Source organism: Lichenostomus cassidix, chromosome 5, assembly GCF_008360975.1.
Source record: "Lichenostomus cassidix isolate B80296 chromosome 5, HeHo_3.0, whole genome shotgun sequence".
In the NCBI taxonomy this organism is placed as follows: Eukaryota; Metazoa; Chordata; class Aves; order Passeriformes; family Meliphagidae; genus Lichenostomus; species Lichenostomus cassidix.
The window spans coordinates 60192852-60213033 of record NC_139486.1 but is presented as its reverse complement, the minus strand read 5'-3'; the positions used below and the strand labels follow the sequence as shown (position 1 = coordinate 60213033).

The window sequence follows — 20182 nt, the reverse complement described above, 5'->3', positions numbered from 1 at the left end:
GCAGGGCTATGTGCGAGGATAAAGTGCATCAGTGCGGGGACAGCCAGCCTAGGGGGCACTTCCGAGCAGGCGGAGAGATTCCAAGGGCTGGGAAGCCAGAAACAAAGAGAAGGGAGGACATGAGCCAAGGCGAAGGGAGGGAGCAGGGGATCAGCTGAGTTCAACCCCGCCAGGAAAGCTCTTCGCCCCCGGCACACCCCTAAGGAGCGCAGGGACAGGTCTTCCCCCCTTCCTCTCCCCCTCTGGGCAAGAAGACAAAGAATCCGGTGGCCCCATGGGGAAAGGGGGCGAGCAAGGGGGGGACTCGGGCGAGCCGGCGGCGCAGATCCGCTTCTACACCTGGGAGGAGATCCAGAAGCATAACCTGAGGACGGACAAGTGGCTGGTGATAGAGCGAAAGGTTTACAATGTCACCAAGTGGGCAAACAGACACCCGGGGGGCCAGCGAGTGATCAGCCACTGCGCCGGCGAGGATGCCACGGTAAGGAGCGAACCCCGCGGCTCTCCCGGCTCCAGCAGCATCCTCTGACAGCTCCTGCCCTCCCTGCAGGGAGCCAGCTGTCCCCTGTCCCCGTGTCCCCAACACCTGCTGCACACCCGGCTCAGCCCTTTCGCTGCTCCCCGCTTGGTCCGGGTGGATGCAGCTCCTCCCGGAGCCTGCAAAACGGGCTGGCGGGGATTGCTCTGCTTAAATCCTGCCGCTTTGCCTTTGTCTGCTGCTTGTGCCGTGCCTCGAGCCCTGAATTCGGGAGCAGAGTGTCCCAAATCTCCCCTTTTCCAGCTTTGTGACATGCGGAGTCACGCAGCCAAGCACAGGGAGGGTTAAAGAGAGGCCAGGCTGTGTCTCAAAGTTGCTTCTGGGAGGAGGTTTGAAGACAAGGAGCTTTTTTAGCTTTTTTTTCCCCAGGAGAAAATTCTCTGGAGAATTTGGTTACAGGTTGCTACAGAAAAGAGGAGGGGAAAAAATGCAGCAAACCATTTGCTGCTGCTCCAGCTGCTCCTGTGCTGGGTTCAGCCACCTCTCAGGTTTCAGTAACTTAAAAGATAAGAAACCAAACAACATCAACAACAAAAACCCCCCAACGCTGAAAAAGGAACAAATTAGAAATAAATTGCTTGTTGTCTGGAGTTTCCCTCAAAACCACCTTCCTCAGAAGTGCATCCAGAGTGCATGTTCTCTCCCCAGGGCATGTTAATAATATCCAAGCTGCCTCAGAGCTCTTCTCAAAACGTGCAGAGACCAAGCAGGAACAGGAACTGTTGGTCTCCCACAGCTCCTGACACCTTAGCAGGGAGGAAGCTCCACATGTGACAGAATTATTTGGCAGATCCTTCCCTTTCCATCAGCCCCCATTTCCCAGCGTCCCATGGTTATTTTCCATTCTTTTCCTTGAAGCACCGAGCTGCATTTTGGCCTTTCTGTCCCTTTTCAGTAAGCTTTCTGAATGAAAAGCTTTCTCCCTCAAAAAGATGGGCCAGGTTTTGCTTTCAACTCCTTAAACACAGAGCTGCTGAAACAGGAAGAATTTAACTCCGGTATCTCCATTAGCAACCAAAAAAGCATCTGCTACTGCAGTTGTCTGGAATCCTTGAAGAGGGAGGCTGAAACATAGGTTGGTGCTTCCAGGATTGCTGGAATCAATTGCTGGGTTCTCCTCCCACCTCCCCACCCTATGTTACATCCCACAAGCCATGAAGGATGGCCTAAGAAAGGCTCTGAAATTGTTAAATCACCCCTCCGAGCACCAAACCAGGGTTGGCATCAGTTTTGCATCTTGCCTGTGGTGAATAACCATTTACAGCCAAAAACCACTCTCTCATTCAGGGGGAGAAAGGCTTGGCCTTGACCCTGTGTGGGTTTAGATTCAATTTTAGGAAGAAATGCTTCCCTGTGAGGGTGGAGAGGCTCTGGCACAGGTTGCCCAGAGAAGCTGTGGCTGCTCCATCCCTGGAAGTGTTCCTGGCCAGGTTGGATGGGGTTTGGAGTAACCTGGGATAGTGGAAGGTGTCCCTGCCCATGGCAAGGGGTGGAATAAGATGATTTTTAAAGTCCCTTCCAGCCCAAACCATTCCATGGCTCTGTGATTTTTGTAACACAACATACAAGTCTGGGACACCCTGTTCAGGTGTCACCTCATGCACAGAACACCAAGGCAGTGAACACTTTGTGTCCCAGAGGTGATCAGGGATGTAAAAGAAAATCCTTGTGCTGACTGCTCTATGCTGCTCTATGCTCTACTTCCAATGCTCAGGTACAGCTCATATCTCAATTATACAAAGCTTTTTTTCCCACCAAAAGTGACTGGAATAATTCCCACATCCCATAAAACACTTCAGCCTTTTTGGTCAGTAGATCACAAACTTGGGAGGTCAAGTGCCAATATCACACAGCATTTCCCAGGGATTATCTTTTCCCTTAAGCTTTTTACCTCCTGTAGTACAGAACTGAGGACAATTCCAAAATTCAGGTGCTGTCTTATATTCAGGACCTATTAGTACAGGAGCTGCATGAGATACAGTTATTAAAAATTAATCCTTCCATCCCTTGCAGGATCTCTAGGCAGTGAGTACCCAGTCAGACCTCCAAAGACTTTTTTATTCCCAGCAGTTAAAATATTGAATCAACATTTTTACTGCTTCTTGTGTGCCACCCTCTCCCTCTTTCCCTTTCTTCCCCTTTTTTTCTCCACCAAAATTGCAGAGCCTTTCAGTAGGAACAGTCAGCTATTCACTTCCCCCCTCACTCTGCTTTTCCTTCCTCTTTCACACCTTCTGCAAATTGTGCCAGAGAAGAGAACCAGGAACCAGAGTCAACATTGCAGTGACACAGTTATGGGTCCAAGTTCCTATTGATTTTTGTGGACTTTGGAGCTGAGGTAGTTGCCTGGCATTTTTGAACCCCAGGCTTTTGATGTAGGGCAGCTCCCAGAAGGGTCAGCTGGACACAGGGAGCACTTTCCAGTCTGCCCTTCCCTTTAGAGCCAGGAGGGAGATTTTTGTTGGTCCCTACAGTTGTTAGGCAGTGGGACAAAGGTGGAAAGGCTGGAGCGTGGCACTCTTGGCTCTTGTTATTAACTGTTATTTATTTTTTCATACTCTCTAAGCACTTCATGGAACCAATCTTTCCAGTTCTCCCAGGTGAATTCTGAGAGTTAAGTCCACTTTTGTGCAGTGAGGAAAGGACAAGGACAGAGTGAGGGTTTCTGATCTGGGCCAGCTTGCTGTCCCTGCTGCTGTCCTTGGGGTTAAAATTCCAACTGTGCCATGTGAAAGGATCTGGCCAAGATCTCACTAGGAGCATCAGGCACCTGTAGGATACAGCTAGACAAAAATATGTGGAAAGGGGAAGGAATAGAGAAAAAGAAGAGTCAGATAAACTCATGAATGCCTGGATCAAAATGACTCCACAATCAAGGCATTATTCTGAAGAGTCACCACTTTTTCTTCAGCTGTTTCACTGCTGGGATCTCCAGGCCTGCCCAAAGCACCCAGGAATATTTTTTTGTGTTTGCAGTCACATCCAGCTTCAGTCACCACAGTCACCCCCTCTCTTGACTTGCCTCCAGGAGCAGACTTTCCAAGGGTATTTATATCCTAGGAGGGATTTGCACAAATTCCTCTCTGCCTACCTTCTAAGGGAATTAACAGGATTTAAGAATTTAGATGCTTAGAAAGAACTTCTCGAGGTGCCTTTCACCATATGGCTGGATGCCATCCCAGGTCTCACCCAGGGCAGCAAATTCATCAGCCTTTAGTGGAATTAATGTCCCAAACAGTGATCACAGAGCAGGAGGTCACCTGGCCCCCCTCTTCCACAGGTTCCACAGCTGCTGGAGGTGGGTGGGAATGTCACAGTGAATGGACACACAGGTCACTCCTGCAGCTCACACAGCTCCTCCTGTTTCCTCTTCAGGATGCATTCCAGGCTTTCCATATCAATCCCACCTTGGTGCAGAAGTTTCTCAAGCCATTGCTTATCGGAGAACTCGCTCCAGGGGAGCCCAGCCAGGACCGAGACAAAAATGTGAGTATTTGTTCCTCAGCTGGGGTTCAGGGTGGCTATTTCCACCATTTTTTCCCTCTTGGGATGTTTTCCAGTGAGGGAGAGAAGTTCTCAGTGACTGAACATCTCCACTCAGCAGTATTTGCATCCCATCATGGATTCAAATGTGTGTGGGGAGGGGATCACACTTTTGGCTGGACAAACCTTTCCTTTCCCACCAACAGCCAGTTTTAGGCACCCAGGCTGGACTGATCCCATCCTGAAGGGAAATGGGAACTGAGGCATGAACTGGGAAATGTGCACCAGCTCTGGTGACTGGGCTCCCTTTTGCTGCTGCTTTGCTGGTGACCAAGCTCCAAAACACAAGTCCCCAGGTGTCTCATTTTGGTGGCCATGCTCAGGAACAGAGCCCAGCAAGTGCCTTTCCCAGCCACTCCCCATCCTCAGGGCAGCTCTGTATCCCTGCTCATCCATTATTCAGGCACAACTGGCTCTGGCCAGGAAACTCAATCCTGCCCTGTTGTTTGTGGCTGGCCATGATTGTGATATATCTGTGTCACTCACAATAGAGGGGACAGTGCTGGCCCCAGTGACCCAGGAATGCTCCTCATGGGTGGCTGCATGGGAACTGGCCTATGGATTGAATGGATGATGGGAGCTCTGCTCATTATCAGAGCTCTGGAATAAGGGACGAGCACTGAATTCCCTCTTGCTCCAGCTTTTCTTTGCTTGGGAAGCTCATCTGGACAAGAGCTGTCAGGTGATGGGAGACTCAACAGAGCTTGGATTACTCTCCTGGCTCCAGGTCCTAAAGGTTGGGATGTGGGCTCAGACCAGCCAGGATGTTTATTCCTAGGAATACAGGGCAGAAAGTTGGAATATGGAGCCAGGGTCCTTACCATGGAGCTCACACAACTCATTCAGACTCTCTCACAAGCCACTCTCTGGTCTTCCCTGTCCCCTTGCAGTCCCAGCTGGTGGAGGATTTCCGGACCCTGCGGAAGACAGCAGAGGACATGAACCTGTTCCGAGCCAGCCCTTTGTTCTTCTCCCTTTACCTGGGCCACATCATTGCCATGGAAGTTTTGGCTTGGCTCATGGTTTCCTACTTTGGGACTGGCTGGATCACAACCCTCATCCTCGCCTGCATCCTTGCGACTTCTCAGGTGACAAACAAAGATCTCCCCTTCCTTAATTCCTTCTCTTCCTCACACTCCCAATGTGCCTTCCATCACCTTTTCTTTCCTGCTTAGCTCTGATTCCCAATAGCTTCCTAACTATTTGATTTCCCCTCATCCCAGGCCCAGGCAGGTTGGCTGCAACACGATTTTGGACACCTCTCTGTCTTCAAGAAGTCTTCCTGGAACCACATTGTCCACAAGTTTGTCATTGGACACCTGAAGGTAAAGGGAATTATGGAGCCAGGGAATTCTGGGAATGCATCACTTGGGCTGTGTCAGAGTAGGAAAGAGCAGCTCTCAACCTTCCCAAAGTGAGCAGAGGCACAAAAAAAGTTGGTGACCATTGCCCACAGTGCAGCCTGGGCTACTGGAAGGTGTCCCTGCCCATGGTAGGGAGTTGGAACTGGATGAGCTTTAAGGTCTCTTCCAACCCAAACCATTCCAGGATTTTCTGTGGGAACACACAGTGACCTGTAACTCACTCAGAGTGTATTTATTCCATGTTCTTTCAATGTGGATGATCCTTAGGACTCCCTCTGGAACCAGCAGTCTCATAGCAACCAACAACTCCACCACTCCCTGCTCGCCGCTCTTTCCAAAACAAATCCCACTTTGGCCACAATCTGAGACTCACCAGTGCAGTTCCAATGAATGATTGTGTAATCCCACCTTTGGAGCAGCTCCCCAAGGATGAAAACTCCTTGTTCTCCTTGCCCAGGGTGCCTCTGCAAACTGGTGGAACCACCGCCACTTCCAGCACCACGCCAAGCCCAACATCTTCAAGAAGGACCCAGATGTGAACATGCTGCACATTTTTGTCCTTGGGGACACACAGCCTGTTGAGGTATGGAAAAATGGGGAAAACATGGAAAACTGCTGTGTGAGAGGGCCTCGGAGAGTGGTTGCGCAAATCCAGGAGTTGGCTCCCATTGTTAGACATGACTTACACAGGCAGGACTTCCAGGAATGCTAGAAAGGAAATGCTTCATCCAGGGATTTTGTCTGGCTACGTTGTCTGACAGGAGTTTGGAGCCAACCCTTGGGCTGAGGAGCAGCACTGGCTATTAATTCCCAATCCATTTCCTGTGCTGACCACAGGAGAAAGTGTCCTGGGGTAACTCGGGAAAAATAATGCAGATGGGATTGGAGGGAAAGCAAAAAGCCACTAAAAGCAATTTCTTCCTGCTGGCTTGAAATGCCAACATGAGGGGGAATGATGGTGTTCCTCAGTATTCCAGCAGGAGCATTTCAAAACTGACCTTCCATTTCCATAGCAAATATCTTCCAGCATCAAGTGACTTTAATTTTAATGCAATCTGTCCCTCCAGAGCCAAAATATTTACTGCCTGCTTATGAAAAACTACCCAAAGCACTTAAATCATGGTGTTTTTCACAGTGGAACAAGGATTTCTAATTTTAAAAACAAAACCCAAGGAAAATGGACAAGCAGCAAAGACAACACAGGGACATACAACACTTAAAATCGTTTCTCAGCCAGATTTTAGATTATTGAGAAAGCAGACCATGGTTCTATCACTTAAAGGAAAACCTAAATATTTGTGATAACAAGGAAAACTGGATTTCCTCCTCAAAGTATCTGAGATTAGGCCAGGATCAGTCTATCCCAATATTCTCACGTTGGTATATAACCCTTTTCCAGATGATGCCAAGCACACAGCCTTGCAGAGTTCAACCCAGAGGGACAGATGTGCCTGATTTATTTGTGCTTCAAGCCTTCCCTTCCAAAAAGTCAGACTTCATGCCTGTTACATTCATATTAGTAAAGATGGAGGTGCTGGCAGCTCTTACCACAGACACAGGGATGGGAGAAGGTAGCACATCAAAATTCCATCAAGGAAATAGAAATTATCTTTAAACATTGAGTTTACACCTAATGCAATGCCAAAGTCAGGATATTTAATCCCACCAAATTATGTCTCACCCACTGGTGGGAATTCAGTCAGAACTCCATGGTCAATAAATTAGGAATTATGGCAGAGAATCTGCTTTTCCCTGGGAGTGTCCCAGTCTAAGGCTGAGCTGTCTCACTGTGTCCTGCAGTACGGCAAGAAGAAGCTGAAGTACCTGCCTTACAACCACCAGCACGAGTACTTCTTCCTCAGTGAGTATCCACCCTCCTCTCTTCCCTGTTCCTGGAATGCCACTCATCCTTTGCAGCCCTCACTGTGTGAACAGAGCAACTCCTCCAATCCCAACTCATCCCACCCTTCCTGAGGGCCACCATCCCCTGTGCAGGTCCCAAAATCAGCTCAGGGATATCCAAGCAGCTGGAACATAGCCCTGTAAAGCAAAGGGAACAACTGAGATTGGGAATAACCTCCACGTGAGAGGTTCCATGGAAAAACTGCATGTTCCCAGTTCCATGGAAGCAGTCCCTCATGCCACACACCTTCCCACCTCTCTGATGGCCAAACCATTTCCCTTTGCCTTGCAGTCTTCCCGCCTCTGCTCATCCCTGTGTATTTCCAAATCCAAATCATCTCGACCATGATCAGGCGCAGGTTCTGGGCGGTGAGTGAAACATCCCCTCCATCCTTATGGGGTCTGGAAGCTGGAGCAGAGAGGGAGGCCAGTGGGCAGGAAGGAATTACCCAGTGTTCCCAACATCACCAGCAAAGGACACATTATGCAAGGTGGGCAAAGTGATGCCTGGTGTTTTCTCTGCCCCCAGGACCTGGCCTGGGCCATCAGCTACTACCTGCGCTACTTCATCACCTTCATCCCGTTCTATGGCATCCTGGGATCCCTGTGTCTGCTCACCTTTGTCAGGTAGGGGATCAAGGACATCCCTGCTGCTCTCCTGTCCCTCCAGTGCTGTTTGAGCCAGGCCTGTGCTCTGCTGTGTCCCACTGCTTCACTTCCCCCTCAGCATCTCCCAGTTCCAGCTCCTCTGGCAGTCTTCCTGCATCTCTCCCATGCCCCACAATGCTCCAGCCAGGATTTCCTCCCTTTCCTTATTCCCTGTTCTCACACACTGCTGATTTCCACTTTGATCACAGCTGGACCCTCCCAGAGTGCCTCATCCCACCCTCTTCCCAGCTGACTCTGGAAGTAACTCTGCATGCTCCCAGTTTGAAAAGCTGGAAAACTTATCACAACCAGCCCATTATTCCCAAATTTTCTGATGAAGCTCAAAGTGCGAGGAAAAAAATGAAATTGCAAAATCAGATCATCTGCTCTTGCAGAAAACAAGCCTTGAACAAGGGTGATTCCACCCAATTCCTTATCAACATCCATCTAAGTGTCTGCTGCTCCCTCTGCTTACCTGATGTCCCCATCTCCAGTAGAAATTGTCATGATTTTTCCTGGTTTTGCAGGTTTCTGGAGAGTCACTGGTTTGTGTGGGTCACCCAGATGAATCACATTCCAATGGAAATTGATTCCGAGAAGCACAGAGACTGGCTGAGCTCCCAGGTAACTGGAAGGGGGAGAAAAAACCCCCTAAGTCACCCCAAAATGGCATTTACTCAAAGAGTGGATGGGTTATCACCACCCCTGGGTACTAGGGTAGAGTGTCCATGATTTCTCCCATAAAGATACTCTTCTCAGAGCCAGCAGTGCTGGGCAAAGACATGGAATATCAAAGTTCTGCAATCAATTTGACAATCAAAATGTTACCTGCTCCTGGAGGCAAATCGAGAGAGGGGGTGACTGTGGTGACTGAACCTGGATGTGATTGCAAACACAAAAAAATATTCCTGGGTGTTTTGGCCAGGCCTGTAGACCCCAGCAGTGAAACAGCTGAGGAAAAAGTGGTGGCTCTTCATTTGGAGCCTGCCTTTGTCCATTTTTTCTGGAAGATTAGTGACTGAGTGTTCCCTTTCCTCTTCTTTATTCTAGAACCATATTCTGGATGTATTGGCAGCTCTATCTCCCTGCAAATCCAAGTAAAATGTCTTAGGGAGGAACCCAGTCAAAAATTTGATTTGAATTAAATTTTAAGGTTTTGAAGAAAAAATAACTAATTTTATGATCATTAATAGCAAGAATAGCTAAGAAATATTGTCAGAATATTGCACTTAAGGCAAGCTGGGCAATAACTACAGGGGGATGGGGAAGCTTTGTGTCTGTGCATTTTCCTCCTGTCTTCCACCTTGGTACTGCTGTCAACCATCTGATCTCCAATGGGAGAGGCTGAGATTTAGGAATCTGAGCTTGGACTGCCCCATCACTGCACCACCAGTCAGAGTTTGATTACCTGAGGCCCTGAGGGAGGATTAAACTCCCCTTGCAGCACCCAGCACGGCAGGCTCTGCACTCCCAGAGCTCAGGGAAGAGGAATTCCACCCTGATTTTGGGAAGAGCCACCCCTAACCCTCCCATCTCGCTCTGTCCCTGGCAGATGGCAGCGACCTGCAACATCGAGCAGTCCTTTTTCAACGACTGGTTCACTGGGCACCTCAACTTCCAGATCGAGCACCAGTGAGTACAGAGCTGGGGTCACTCAGGCATTGCCAGCCTGTCACAGCCCAGGGGAGGCAATGATGAGGTGGGGCAGGAACACATGCCAAGGAAAGGGAATTCCAGACTACATTGTGCTGGAAGCTGTGGTTACCCTATCCCTGGAAGTGTCCCAGGCCAGGCTGGACAGGGCTTGGAGCAGCCTGGGATAGTGGAAGGTGTCCCTGCCCATGGTAGGGAGTGGAACTGGATGGGCTTTAAAATCCCTTCCCACCCAAACCATCCCATGGTAATCTGCTTCAGCCATGACATTTTTCCCTCTTGCTTCAAAGCTTTCACTCTGTCTCGGTTTAGAGACAAGTTTAGGAGAAAATGCTCTGGAATTAGTGTTTCCTCTAAAGAGAAGGGTTTCAGCAATCCCTTCCTGCCCATATGAAATGAATTTCCAGTCGATGAAAGTGACAAAAACCTGTTTATTTGACAACCAAGGTGCCCTCATGGCAGGGGAGAAAATGAATAACTGTTAGGTATTGAACCATCAGAACTTTACCCTCCACACACACCCCCCTACCCACAGCAGAACAAACAAACACAAAATACCAGGGGAAAGGAAAAAAACTCTGCCTAGCAGGTGGCAAGAAAGGACAAAAAGACAGCTTTTGCCTCAGGGATGGAAGAAAAAATCCATGCAGCAGCTTGGGGAAGAAAAATAAAAAGGGAACCTGGTGAACTTCTGATGTTGGTCTACTCCTTGCTGCAGACAGAGCTGGTGGATTTTAGAGTCTTTCCTTTTGCTGGCTCAGCTTCTCCTGAGGCTTTTTACCAGCCAGCTCCCGCTGATGGTGTGATGTTGGATGGAAGCTAAGATGAACAGCTCCAGAAAAGACAACAGAAGCCACTTGAGAATTGCTACTGCAGCCCAGGGAAAAACTCTTGCCTCAGCTGACACAAACCAAGCTAGCTAAAAGCAACAATGCATGCAGGAGTGAGAGTTTGAACCAAGCCCATGCCAGAACTGGCTCCCAACCCTCTCCTGACCAGCTTACAGCTACAGGAACCATTCCAGGGCAGAAAGCAGACAATCAGGAATAGAGTAGCATCATGAAATCACCCCAAGACACACTCTCACAGCCTTCATTTAGGGTTTAATTAGGAGTTGCCATTATGCATCTACCATTGCAAAGGCTGTGGGCTCAAATCCCAAACATCCACATCAGAAAGCTCCCCTCCCCTCGTGTTTTATAGAGAGTGGGACTGCGTAGGCTGCTGGGTACCTGATTCCAGAAAAAATAAGGAAACCAGGGCCATATGGACAGTCTGTTGCCAGTGGCAACAGCAAATGTAAAAGAAAGGGTTTTTAGGGTGAGGCTGGCTGGTTTGGAAGCCAGCTTACGAAATCTCCATGGAACAGTGCATGGCAAGGTGCCCCCCAAATCCTTCTTTGCCTGCTTCCAGAGTTGGGAAAGGGGCTCACTGGGAATTCAATTCAGCAAGAAACAGTTATTCCCAAAGGAAATGGGTGGCCTTTCTGGGGCTGCTCCCTCACTCCTGCTGCCTTCCCACTGCACTCACAGTGTCCCTTCTTGCATGAACTGGCTTTCAGTGTGTCCTGAGTATGGCTTTGCTTTCAGGCATGACAAACATCAGTTTTACACCACCTCCTTGAGACAGAGGAGTGTAAAACATGGATGTGTCTGTGCCTCTCTTCCTTTGTTTGTACAGCTTGAGGAGTAGTCACCAAAAATGAACCCCTGAGGACGCAAACATCCCTTGGCGCTTGTCTCGTGAGCTTTCTCAGCTTTGTTTTCTCTCTCTCCTCTCCAGCCTGTTTCCAACAATGCCACGGCACAACTTCTGGAAGGTGAAGCCTCTGGTGAAGTCATTATGTGCCAAGTATGGAGTCCAGTATGAGGAGAAGCCCCTTGGGAAAGCATTTGTAGACATTGTTGGGTAAGGCTCTGCTGATCCCTCCTGCACCTCATTTTTCCAGGGACACCTGAGATTTTCTAGCGCAGGGGATTCAGGACATGGCAGATCCTTTTAGAAATTTGTGTTGCTGCTGTTAAAGTCCCAAACACTTAACCTTAGATGGGTTCAAACCTGACCATGGCATTTGGGGACATGGTGGCTCAGCAGTGTTGGGGTTGATCTTAGAGGGCTTTTCCAACCTTAATGATTCTGATTTTCACACCGCCCTGTTCTGACAGCTGGTGGTTCCTGCTGTTGGGAGCTGCCAGCACATCTGCTGCTGCAAAGTGAGATGAATCAAAGGGAAACTGGTCAGGTTACAGTCCCTGCATGTCCCCTGAGAGCTCTGCCAGCAGCAACAGGCAATTCCCTGCAGACAGAGCTGGAGACGAGTCTCACAGTCCTTGGCAGCAGGACAATGTGTTAATGTTGCTGTCTCAGTTACTCTGAGGGGAATAATTCATGGCAAGGAACATGAGAAAGCTCTGCAGTCCAGGTGCCTCCTGCACAAGCCATTGAGCACAGGCAGATTACAGTGGGGTGGCCACAGTGGGCAGAAGAGCTGAAAACTAGTTCCAAACCTGCTTTTGTCCTCAAATCCAGCTAGGACAGGGCCATGCAGTACCAAGGCAGAGTGGGGTGAAGCCTGGAGGCTCCCAGGAGAACTTACAGCCCCTTCCAGCACCTAAAAGAGCTCCAAAGGAGCTGGAGAGGGACTTAGCCAAGGGTCTGGAGTGACAGGACAAGGGGGAATGGCTTTGCACTAAGACTGTGATCCTATTAAAATTCAGTAACAGACTTCATTGCAGGAAAAACACGACAGAAGCTAGATTCCCAAACTTCTCCTCCTTCTCTTCCCACAGGTCCCTAAAGAAATCTGGTCATCTGTGGCTGGATGCTTATCTCCATAAGTGATCATGAATCTTTCTGGGGAGGTGTGAGTGACCGGGAGGGATGGGGGGGTGTGGGGGGGAAATCACACTTGTGTCTTTTACTCTCAGATCTCAGTCTAAATCCACGGTTGGAGGGGAGTTTCCTGTCTTGTCAGCTGCTTCTGCTGCAGGCCCAGGCAACCTGTTTAATCCAGGCAGATTTAAAATGGGCTTCAGAGGGTGGAAAGTGAGGCCAGCAGAGCAGGGAACAGAAGGCTGGGAGAGGATGATGAGGAATGTTTAAAAAAGGGGCATTAATATCTGACCTTCCTTTCACAAGATTCGGTCTCATTCTGCCTAAACCACACAAGCCCTGATTCACACCTAAGGGTTTTTAGGTCTCAGTGAGTGTTTGCAGTGCAGGGATAGCTCAGTCAGCTCATGCCTCTTTCCCATGTTTGTGTGAAAGAGGAATTGCAGTCCATGGGACCAGCAGCTGCTGCACTGTGCTTCCAGCCCTGTCCAGAGCAAGCTCTCTCCTCTCCCTGCCTCCCTTCCTCCCCTAATCGTAGCATCCCTTCAGTCCAAGCTGTGATGCTGGCCCTGCACACCTAACCCCTAACCACAGCAGGGTTAACATAGCTCTGTTTTTAGGACCAGCCCCTATTCCCAGGGCTCTGCAGCAGATTTCTGGGCTTAAACGGCAAAATGTCTCCTTTAGGAGAAGGGTCTGTTTTCTCTTTAATGAGCAGCAGGTCTGGCACAGCGAATTGTCAGCAGATCACAAAAAAGACCAAAACAATCACAGAAGCAAAACGTGCTAATTGCTCCTCAGTGCTCCAGGGGAACCACAAATAGCCTTGTCACCATCCTGCCCTGCAGAAAGACAGAAAGCCAGGGCTCTGCCTGTCTGCACATTCCTGGCAGGCACCGAGCCTCTTCCTGCCTGCCAGAGGCCAGGAGCCATGGCACTGGTCACCCTGCCCTTGGGAACAATCACAGGAGAAGAGGAATTCTCCCTGCAAAAGGAGGAGGTGCCCAAACAGTCAATCCCGGCTGGAATCAGGACTGCCCAGGCTGTGCTGCTGATGGGAAACCTTTGGAGAACCCTCTTACATCTTGTCTGAAACTCAGTTTTCTGCCCAGCACCGTAATTACCAAAATCCACTAATGGCTCATCAGGAGATAAGGATGAACAGCTTCCAGGTGCTTCTGGAGCAGGCACCCTAACCCCAAATCAATCCAGGGGTTCAGGTTCAGCTGCAACACAGCAGAAGAGATGTTTTAGGACAAAGGGCTGTGGTTCCTAAAGCAGCTTCCAGCTCCAGCATCCACCTCAGTGCTGCCTGCAAACACCAGGAGGGAGACTGGTTATCTTGCATGCCTCATTACTTCCCTCAGCTCTGAAACTGGATCTTCTTTATCAAATCCCTGAATCCTAACAGCATCCCACAGAATCAGCAAGGTGCTTCATGATCAGAGACGACTCCGGGACTGTGGCCAGCATTGCAAAAAAAAAAAAATTGTATTCCCTTCCCACCTTCTTTGGAGAATAAAATGAGATTTTATCTTTGCTTACAGATGGGGAATTCAGCATCTTGCAACTTCAGCAAGCCAGTGATACTTAGGGTTGGTAAAGGGCTTATTCTGGGGTTCCTGCCCACCCAAGTACCACCAGCAATATTTAGGGTGAAAAGCTACATAAATGACATCCTTCTGGATGCTGTGATTTCCCAGGCAGGTAGCAAGGAGCTAGCCTGGAATTTGGCTAATCTCATCAGGACTGCCTTAATTTGTGCATCCCCTCCTGACTCCTTGAATGTACCTCACTATGCTCCTGCAAGGATGACCACGAGCACAGTGGCATCAACAGTGCAAGCTTTTGAATATCCAGCTTATTCTTCTGACAACCCATGGTTTTTTGTCTTATTTCCAGAGGAAATATTTTCCTCCTTAGCCCAGTCCCCTTCTCTTCTCACCTTTCTTCCTGGGAAACTGTTTGGGTTGGCCTTGGGGAAAGATCAACTCTCAATCAAATGGGCATTTTTCCCCCTCCCAAAAAAAAATCACAGATTTTTCAAGCAAAGTTTCTCTGCCTCGTACAGTTTTTCCCCTCTTTCCAGCTTTCTGTCTTGGAATTTGGGCTGTTTCCTATGTGCCTTGATGCCTTGTTGACACCCCATCCCTGGAAATGTTCCAGGACGTGTTGGATGAGGTTTGGAGCAACCTGGTCTAGTGGAAAGTGTCCCTGTCCATGGCAGGAGGGTGGAACTGGACAATCTTTATTGTCCCTTCCACCCAAAGCATTCCAGGATTCTTTAAACTCTCCACCCTTAACAGGAGCAGGCCAAACAGATCCTTGGCAAAGAGCCCTGGAAGTCTGGATCAATCTGCTTTGTCATCATTGTTCTCAAAGTAAAATTAAGTTCCTCTGGAGATGTTCCAGGAGTTTCAGTAAAACTGCAAGTGTAGATGGATAAAAACTTCCCACGAGCTTCCTTGGCTTTGTCTCCAACGAGGCAGCAATGAGTGAGAGGTTAAAATTTGCCATCAAAATGACCGAAACACAGAATTTTCAGCTTTGCCCAGCTTTCTGAGGACTCTTAACTAACCAGTTTCTCTGAAAATAACGAGGGGAAATCTTGTCCACGTTCTCTCATGATAAAGGTCATTCATTTGCACTGAAATGAGACACAAACATGAAAAAAAAACAAAAACCAACAAAGCAGTAAGAGGTGCTGGGAGCCTGCCAGGGTTTATTGAACCCAGCTACACCACATGGCAACAGGGAGCTGGAAAGAGGGCTAGTTTCAGGGCAAGAATGGAACAACAGTCAGGGAAGGACTGGACTTGTTCTCCTCCCTCACTGTGGGGTCTGGAGTAGGAGCTGGAGGAGCAGGATGGCAGAGAAAAGCACAAACTGCAGCAAAGAGAAGCCTCAGATGGGTGTGTTTTGGGAGGAGAAGGAGAGAGATGGGAGAAGTTTGGGAAGGTCAGGGGTTGGGGAGGGATGCATGAGAGTGGGAGAAAAAATACAGAGTGGGGTGAAGGAGGAGGAAAAGAAATTTGGAATCAGGTGTCCCATGTTCTCTCAGCATGGCTGGAATCTGCCTGGAGGACTGTGCTGGAGACACAGGGCAGGACAGGAGCCCAGAGGGGATGGCAAGGACTGGTGACATCCCAGGCACCTTGGAGTGAGCTGGATCTCACCCTGAGCCCCACCTCCTGCAGCTCTGGGAGCAGGGGCTGACTGACTGCCCCACATTGCCAGGGACAGGCACAATGGGAATCAGGGGGCTTCCGTGGAGTTTTCTTTTCAAACATAGATTTGAGGAGCCTAGATCCCAACTGCTCCCTGGAACAGGGCTTGGGAGGCTCATCAGTACCCTCTCTCCAGGCACCATCCTTCTCTGCTGCTCTCTGGCTGGATTTGAGGTCTTCATTAGGGCAAAGACATCCTTTTCCTTAGTAGATGCTTTCCTGAGAAAGCCTTCCTAACAAAGCCCTAACATTTCCAACGTTAAAACAGCAAACCCACATTCCTTATAGGACAGCTCCTGGATTTTTTTCATTCTTAAATAAAAAATAAAATAATATTCCAGTAACTCAAAAAGAACAATTTTTTTTTCTTGTGTGTTCTACCACTCAATAAAATCGTAACTATTTGTTGACCATAAAAATGCTTTATGTGTTTTTTTTCCAGTCACATCCAGAGTCTCTGGTGCTGAGGGAATCTGTTCCCTCTTGGAGAGCTTTCTGCCATACAAACCCCAAGCAGGTGGCATGGAGGAGCCAACTAAGCAAGTTGGGACATTTTTGGGCAGGAATTTCACCATCCAGCTTTTGCTTTGAGATCAAAAATAGGTTCAAATTCAGAATTGTAAAGAATCAGGGTAGGATTTGACATGAAGGGTGATTCAAGCTCCAATTTCACATTTAGCCTTGTAACTGGTGTTTTTAGCAGTTCAAAATCAGATTCCAAGCCAAGAACACTGTGGAAGCCAACTAAAAAAGGATTTGGGATCAGACTTGCTAATTATGGCTTCCCTTGGTTTTCCTGTTTATTTTTTATGGAGAAGCTGTTAGCCAATGAGTATAGAAAGTCCTTTTCCCACTTCACGTGGTGAAATTGGTGGAGTTACTTTGATACCATTGACTCTAATAGCACAAATGGATTTCTTTATCAGCCTTCACAATCTCAGGATCACTGGTCCTGCTTCCCCTCATCCTGGGAACAAGCCCCAAAGGAAAGGAGGTTTTCCTGTCAGAGATTTGCCTGGCCACACAAACTCAGCCTCCAGGCTGCCTGAGGAGGCAGCTGAGAACCAAACTGCTGTGAAAACATCATAGAAGCATTTTACAGTTTTCTAAAAGTCCATTTGGTGCCCATTCATGGCTCAAGCCAGGCTGTGGTGAGCACCTTCCAGCAGCTTTTCCAGCACACAGCTTGACCTGATGCTTTGGTGGGTTTGGGGTCGACAGCAGCAGTGGGTTTTGGGTCAAAACTATCTTGAGGTCAGCCCAGAGGCTTTAACAGAGCTGGTTCTGCCAAAGGAACCCATTGAAACGTCTCTCAGCAGCTGGAGGAGCACACAAGGGAAGCTCACAGGCTGTCTGGGGTCAGGAGACAAAGATTGCCAGATTATCCTTATGTGTCCCCTAAAACCAACACCGCAGCTTGCCAGAGTCCACAGGAATTGCTGCATAGGCAAACTCGTCCTGCCCAGGCAGCAGGTGCCACGAGGTGTCACAGAGCTCAGAGGAGAAAATGACCCCATTTTTAGGGCTTTCATTTCATCCCAGAGCAAACAGGTTCCCCTAACACAAACACAGGGGGTTCTTACACAAAAATTAACCATTACAAATCGATGTCTTCATCCATGAACAGTATTGCTTTCAGAAAAATCATGGTTTACTTACTCTGCAGGGGTCCAGTTCCAGAGGTCTCAGGAAACTGCTTCACAACATAATTTCAGTGTGGCATCAACATGGTAAGAAACAGGTTCATGGTGTCCAGATGTGCAGTTTTCTACCCCCTCCAACCTGGTTTTGAACATTTCCAGGAAAAGGGCAGCCACATTTGTGAGCTTCCTTCTTGCAGCAGGTTTTAAAAACTCTGTTAAAAAACATAAAAAATCAACAGCAAGCTCAGCCTCTGGAAAAAACTCAATTTTTATCCACTATGAGTGCTGGCTTATATGTTTTATTGAAAAATTAGTCTGAATACCTGAAATATAACATCAAAACACTTCCTTACTGAGTTGTCTTCACACCATCCCTCTGTGCTGAGGATTCTACAGAACAGGACATTGTTGGAGCTGCTGTAAGGCAAATATTCCATTCACATTTCCAGGCATGTACTCTTCATCCATTTGGAAACCATGTAGTAAAGAGTACAAAGGGAATAACCCAGAATTCCAGAGCAAGCCAGGAGGTGAAACATTTCCCCCCAGCATAACATAAAATATAGCAAAATCTAATATATGAATATAAATATATAGAAATAATACAGATATAAATAATATAAATAATAACATAAAATAGCAAGATAGGTGTTATCTACCCCCACAGAGGCTGGAGGGTGCAAATGTAAGTTTCACTGGGATGAATGAAGATGTTTCTTAAAATATCCTGATTCAGAGCTTTTCCACCTTCTGCCAACCACTGAGGTTCGGAGGTCAAGCCCAGGCTGCTCAGGTGAAGGGAGGCTCAGCAGAAATTCGAGGCAGGAGTGGGAAAAGGCCAAGGAGAAGGAGGATCCTCACCTGGAAGCACCACCTTCGCCTGCAGCATCCTCCTGAGCACAGTTAGGTAACTCCCCACCTTGTGGGCCAGGTGCTGGCTGTGGGGATGACAGTGATTAATCACAGTAATTGCCTGTGATTGCACCCATCCTCCTTGGAATGGGTGTGGCTTGTTCACTTGCCTCATTAATTTAATTGGCCTCAATGAACCTGGCCTTCATTAAGCAGCAGTTGGTTTTTATAATAAAATACAGGAGCCACGCTGCACTTTCCCTGTGTGTTTTGTTCCCTTGTTGCTTACAGGTGCCTGACAAAACATGGGAATTTGGTTCTGAGCTGAAGATGCTGTTGGTTCCTCAGCTGGAGCCAGTTCCTGCTCCAGCATCTCCAGGTAAATCACTCTGAATTGAAACTATCACCCTTTGCAAGTCCCCAAACCTTTAGGCTATGCTCACAACCCCAAACGGAGCAGAGCAGCACAGCCTGTGCTTCACCATCACCCAGGGGAGGGGGAAATCAAGTGTGAGCAGAAATCAAAGTGCTGCTGCCAATTCCAGTTCCATGCCTTGCTCATTCTTGTCTCCCCATCATGCTGGAGCTCACCAAGAGCTAAATTAGACACCTGAATTGATGAAGGTATGTGAGTGAAACGGAATCCAACAGCACTAGAGGGCAAGGAATGGTGAAGGCACAGTGTTCCAGCAGCATTCCAGCACCATGACTCCTTCCACATCCCTGCAGAAAATCAACAGCTCCACAATAACAGAATGTCTGGGCTTGAAGGGTACAGCAGGAGCTTCTGGGCAAGTCAGGAGCTGGATGGTCTTTAGAGATCCCTTCCAACCAAAACCATCTCCCTGGGAACACTTCTGTTGGCATAACTGAAAATAGAATAAAGAAATAAAAAAGCAAAGAGATGTTGAGCCTGCTCTGCCCTGTGATGCACAAATTAATCACCGACAAAACAGAGGACACAGATTAAGAAGCAATTTCCTTTCTAATGTCTCTCTAAACAGAAAGGGACTGTTTTTAAAGTCTCTATTGAGATATCTATTAAAGGGGCTCTCCTGGCTGGGGTGGTATTGGGACAGAGATGAGTCCACAAGTGCAGTAAGAGAGAGGGTTTAAGTCATTTGTGATTTTTGAATGTGCAAAGCCAGGCTTGTAAAACCAGCATCATGAAGAAAAAATAGTGACATCCCTGCTGACAACAGAAAAATTTTCCAAACTCAGATGGATCAGGTGCTACTCAAAAACACAGCTCATGAGGTCTTCTCCACACACACAGTATTCCAGTGTGAGATGAATAAAATTTGGAGCTCAGGTTCCCTCTCTTAATGCTCCTGGTGTAGAAGAGTCTTTAGGACAAATGTCAGCCAGAGCTGCCAAGATTTTTGACACAAGGCATTATCCTCCTCTGACTCTGTTAGTAATAAATTCACTTTGCAACCTTAAGTTGAACCTGTTTTCCCCTAGAAGTGTTTTCTCCCAGTCCTTGACTCATGGACCACTTTATTAATTTTTTCCCCCTCTCCTCTGCCCAGCTGAGGCAGGGGTGAGGGAGTGAGCAGATATCATGGGTGCCTGGTGTTTGGCCAGAGTCAAACCATGACACCTGACAAAGGGGAAGGTCACCAAAGGCAGGGGACAAGTCACGTCTGCCCAGGTGCTGATGCAGAAAGAGCAAAGGTGTCATTGAGCTGTGACCCACATACGTGTCCATTGGCATGAAGCACCTTAAATTGACTCTAAGGTGATTAACAGAGCAGAATTAGCACAGGGGAATTAAGGGCAGAGAGCTGTCTTTGGGCCAATCCCGTGGCTACATCTGCCAGAGGGAAGGCTGCAGCCCCACAAGCAGGGTGGGAGCAGGAACTGGAAGCATTAACAGAGTTAAAAGCTCAGGATGTTCTGTGTACCCAGGTGGATATCCCTGGGAGCTCTGTGAGCAGCACAGGAATGACTGCTGGGGTTTGCACTGCAAAGCTTCCT

The 20182-nt window shown here is 48.2% G+C and overlaps 1 protein-coding gene and 1 long non-coding RNA gene across 3 annotated transcripts; one reads left to right on the top strand and one right to left on the bottom strand.

Annotated features, from left to right (window-relative positions):
- On the top strand, window positions 1–15163 carry LOC146436911 (acyl-CoA 6-desaturase-like). 2 transcript variants are annotated; one of them, XM_085063303.1, is made up of 13 exons: window positions 1–481; window positions 3914–4024; window positions 4972–5169; window positions 5305–5406; window positions 5903–6028; window positions 7246–7306; window positions 7640–7716; window positions 7877–7974; window positions 8523–8619; window positions 9548–9627; window positions 11431–11556; window positions 12438–12511; window positions 14570–15163. In XM_085063303.1, exons 1-12 carry the CDS (start codon window positions 275–277, stop codon window positions 12487–12489), a joined length of 1335 nt encoding a protein of 444 aa, XP_084919429.1. In that variant the 5' UTR covers window positions 1–274; the 3' UTR covers window positions 12490–12511; window positions 14570–15163. The 2 variants fall into 2 exon arrangements, with proteins under 2 accessions (XP_084919429.1, XP_084919428.1); XM_085063302.1 differs by lacking the exon at window positions 14570–15163 and having other exon boundaries at window positions 12438–14026.
- On the bottom strand, window positions 15098–19444 carry LOC146436910 (uncharacterized). The gene is made up of 2 exons (XR_014852780.1): window positions 17704–19444; window positions 15098–17562 (listed from the first exon to the last, which is right to left on the bottom strand). It is a non-coding gene; the product is annotated as an uncharacterized LOC146436910 (long non-coding RNA).
- Between the last annotated feature and the right edge of the window lie 738 nt (window positions 19445–20182).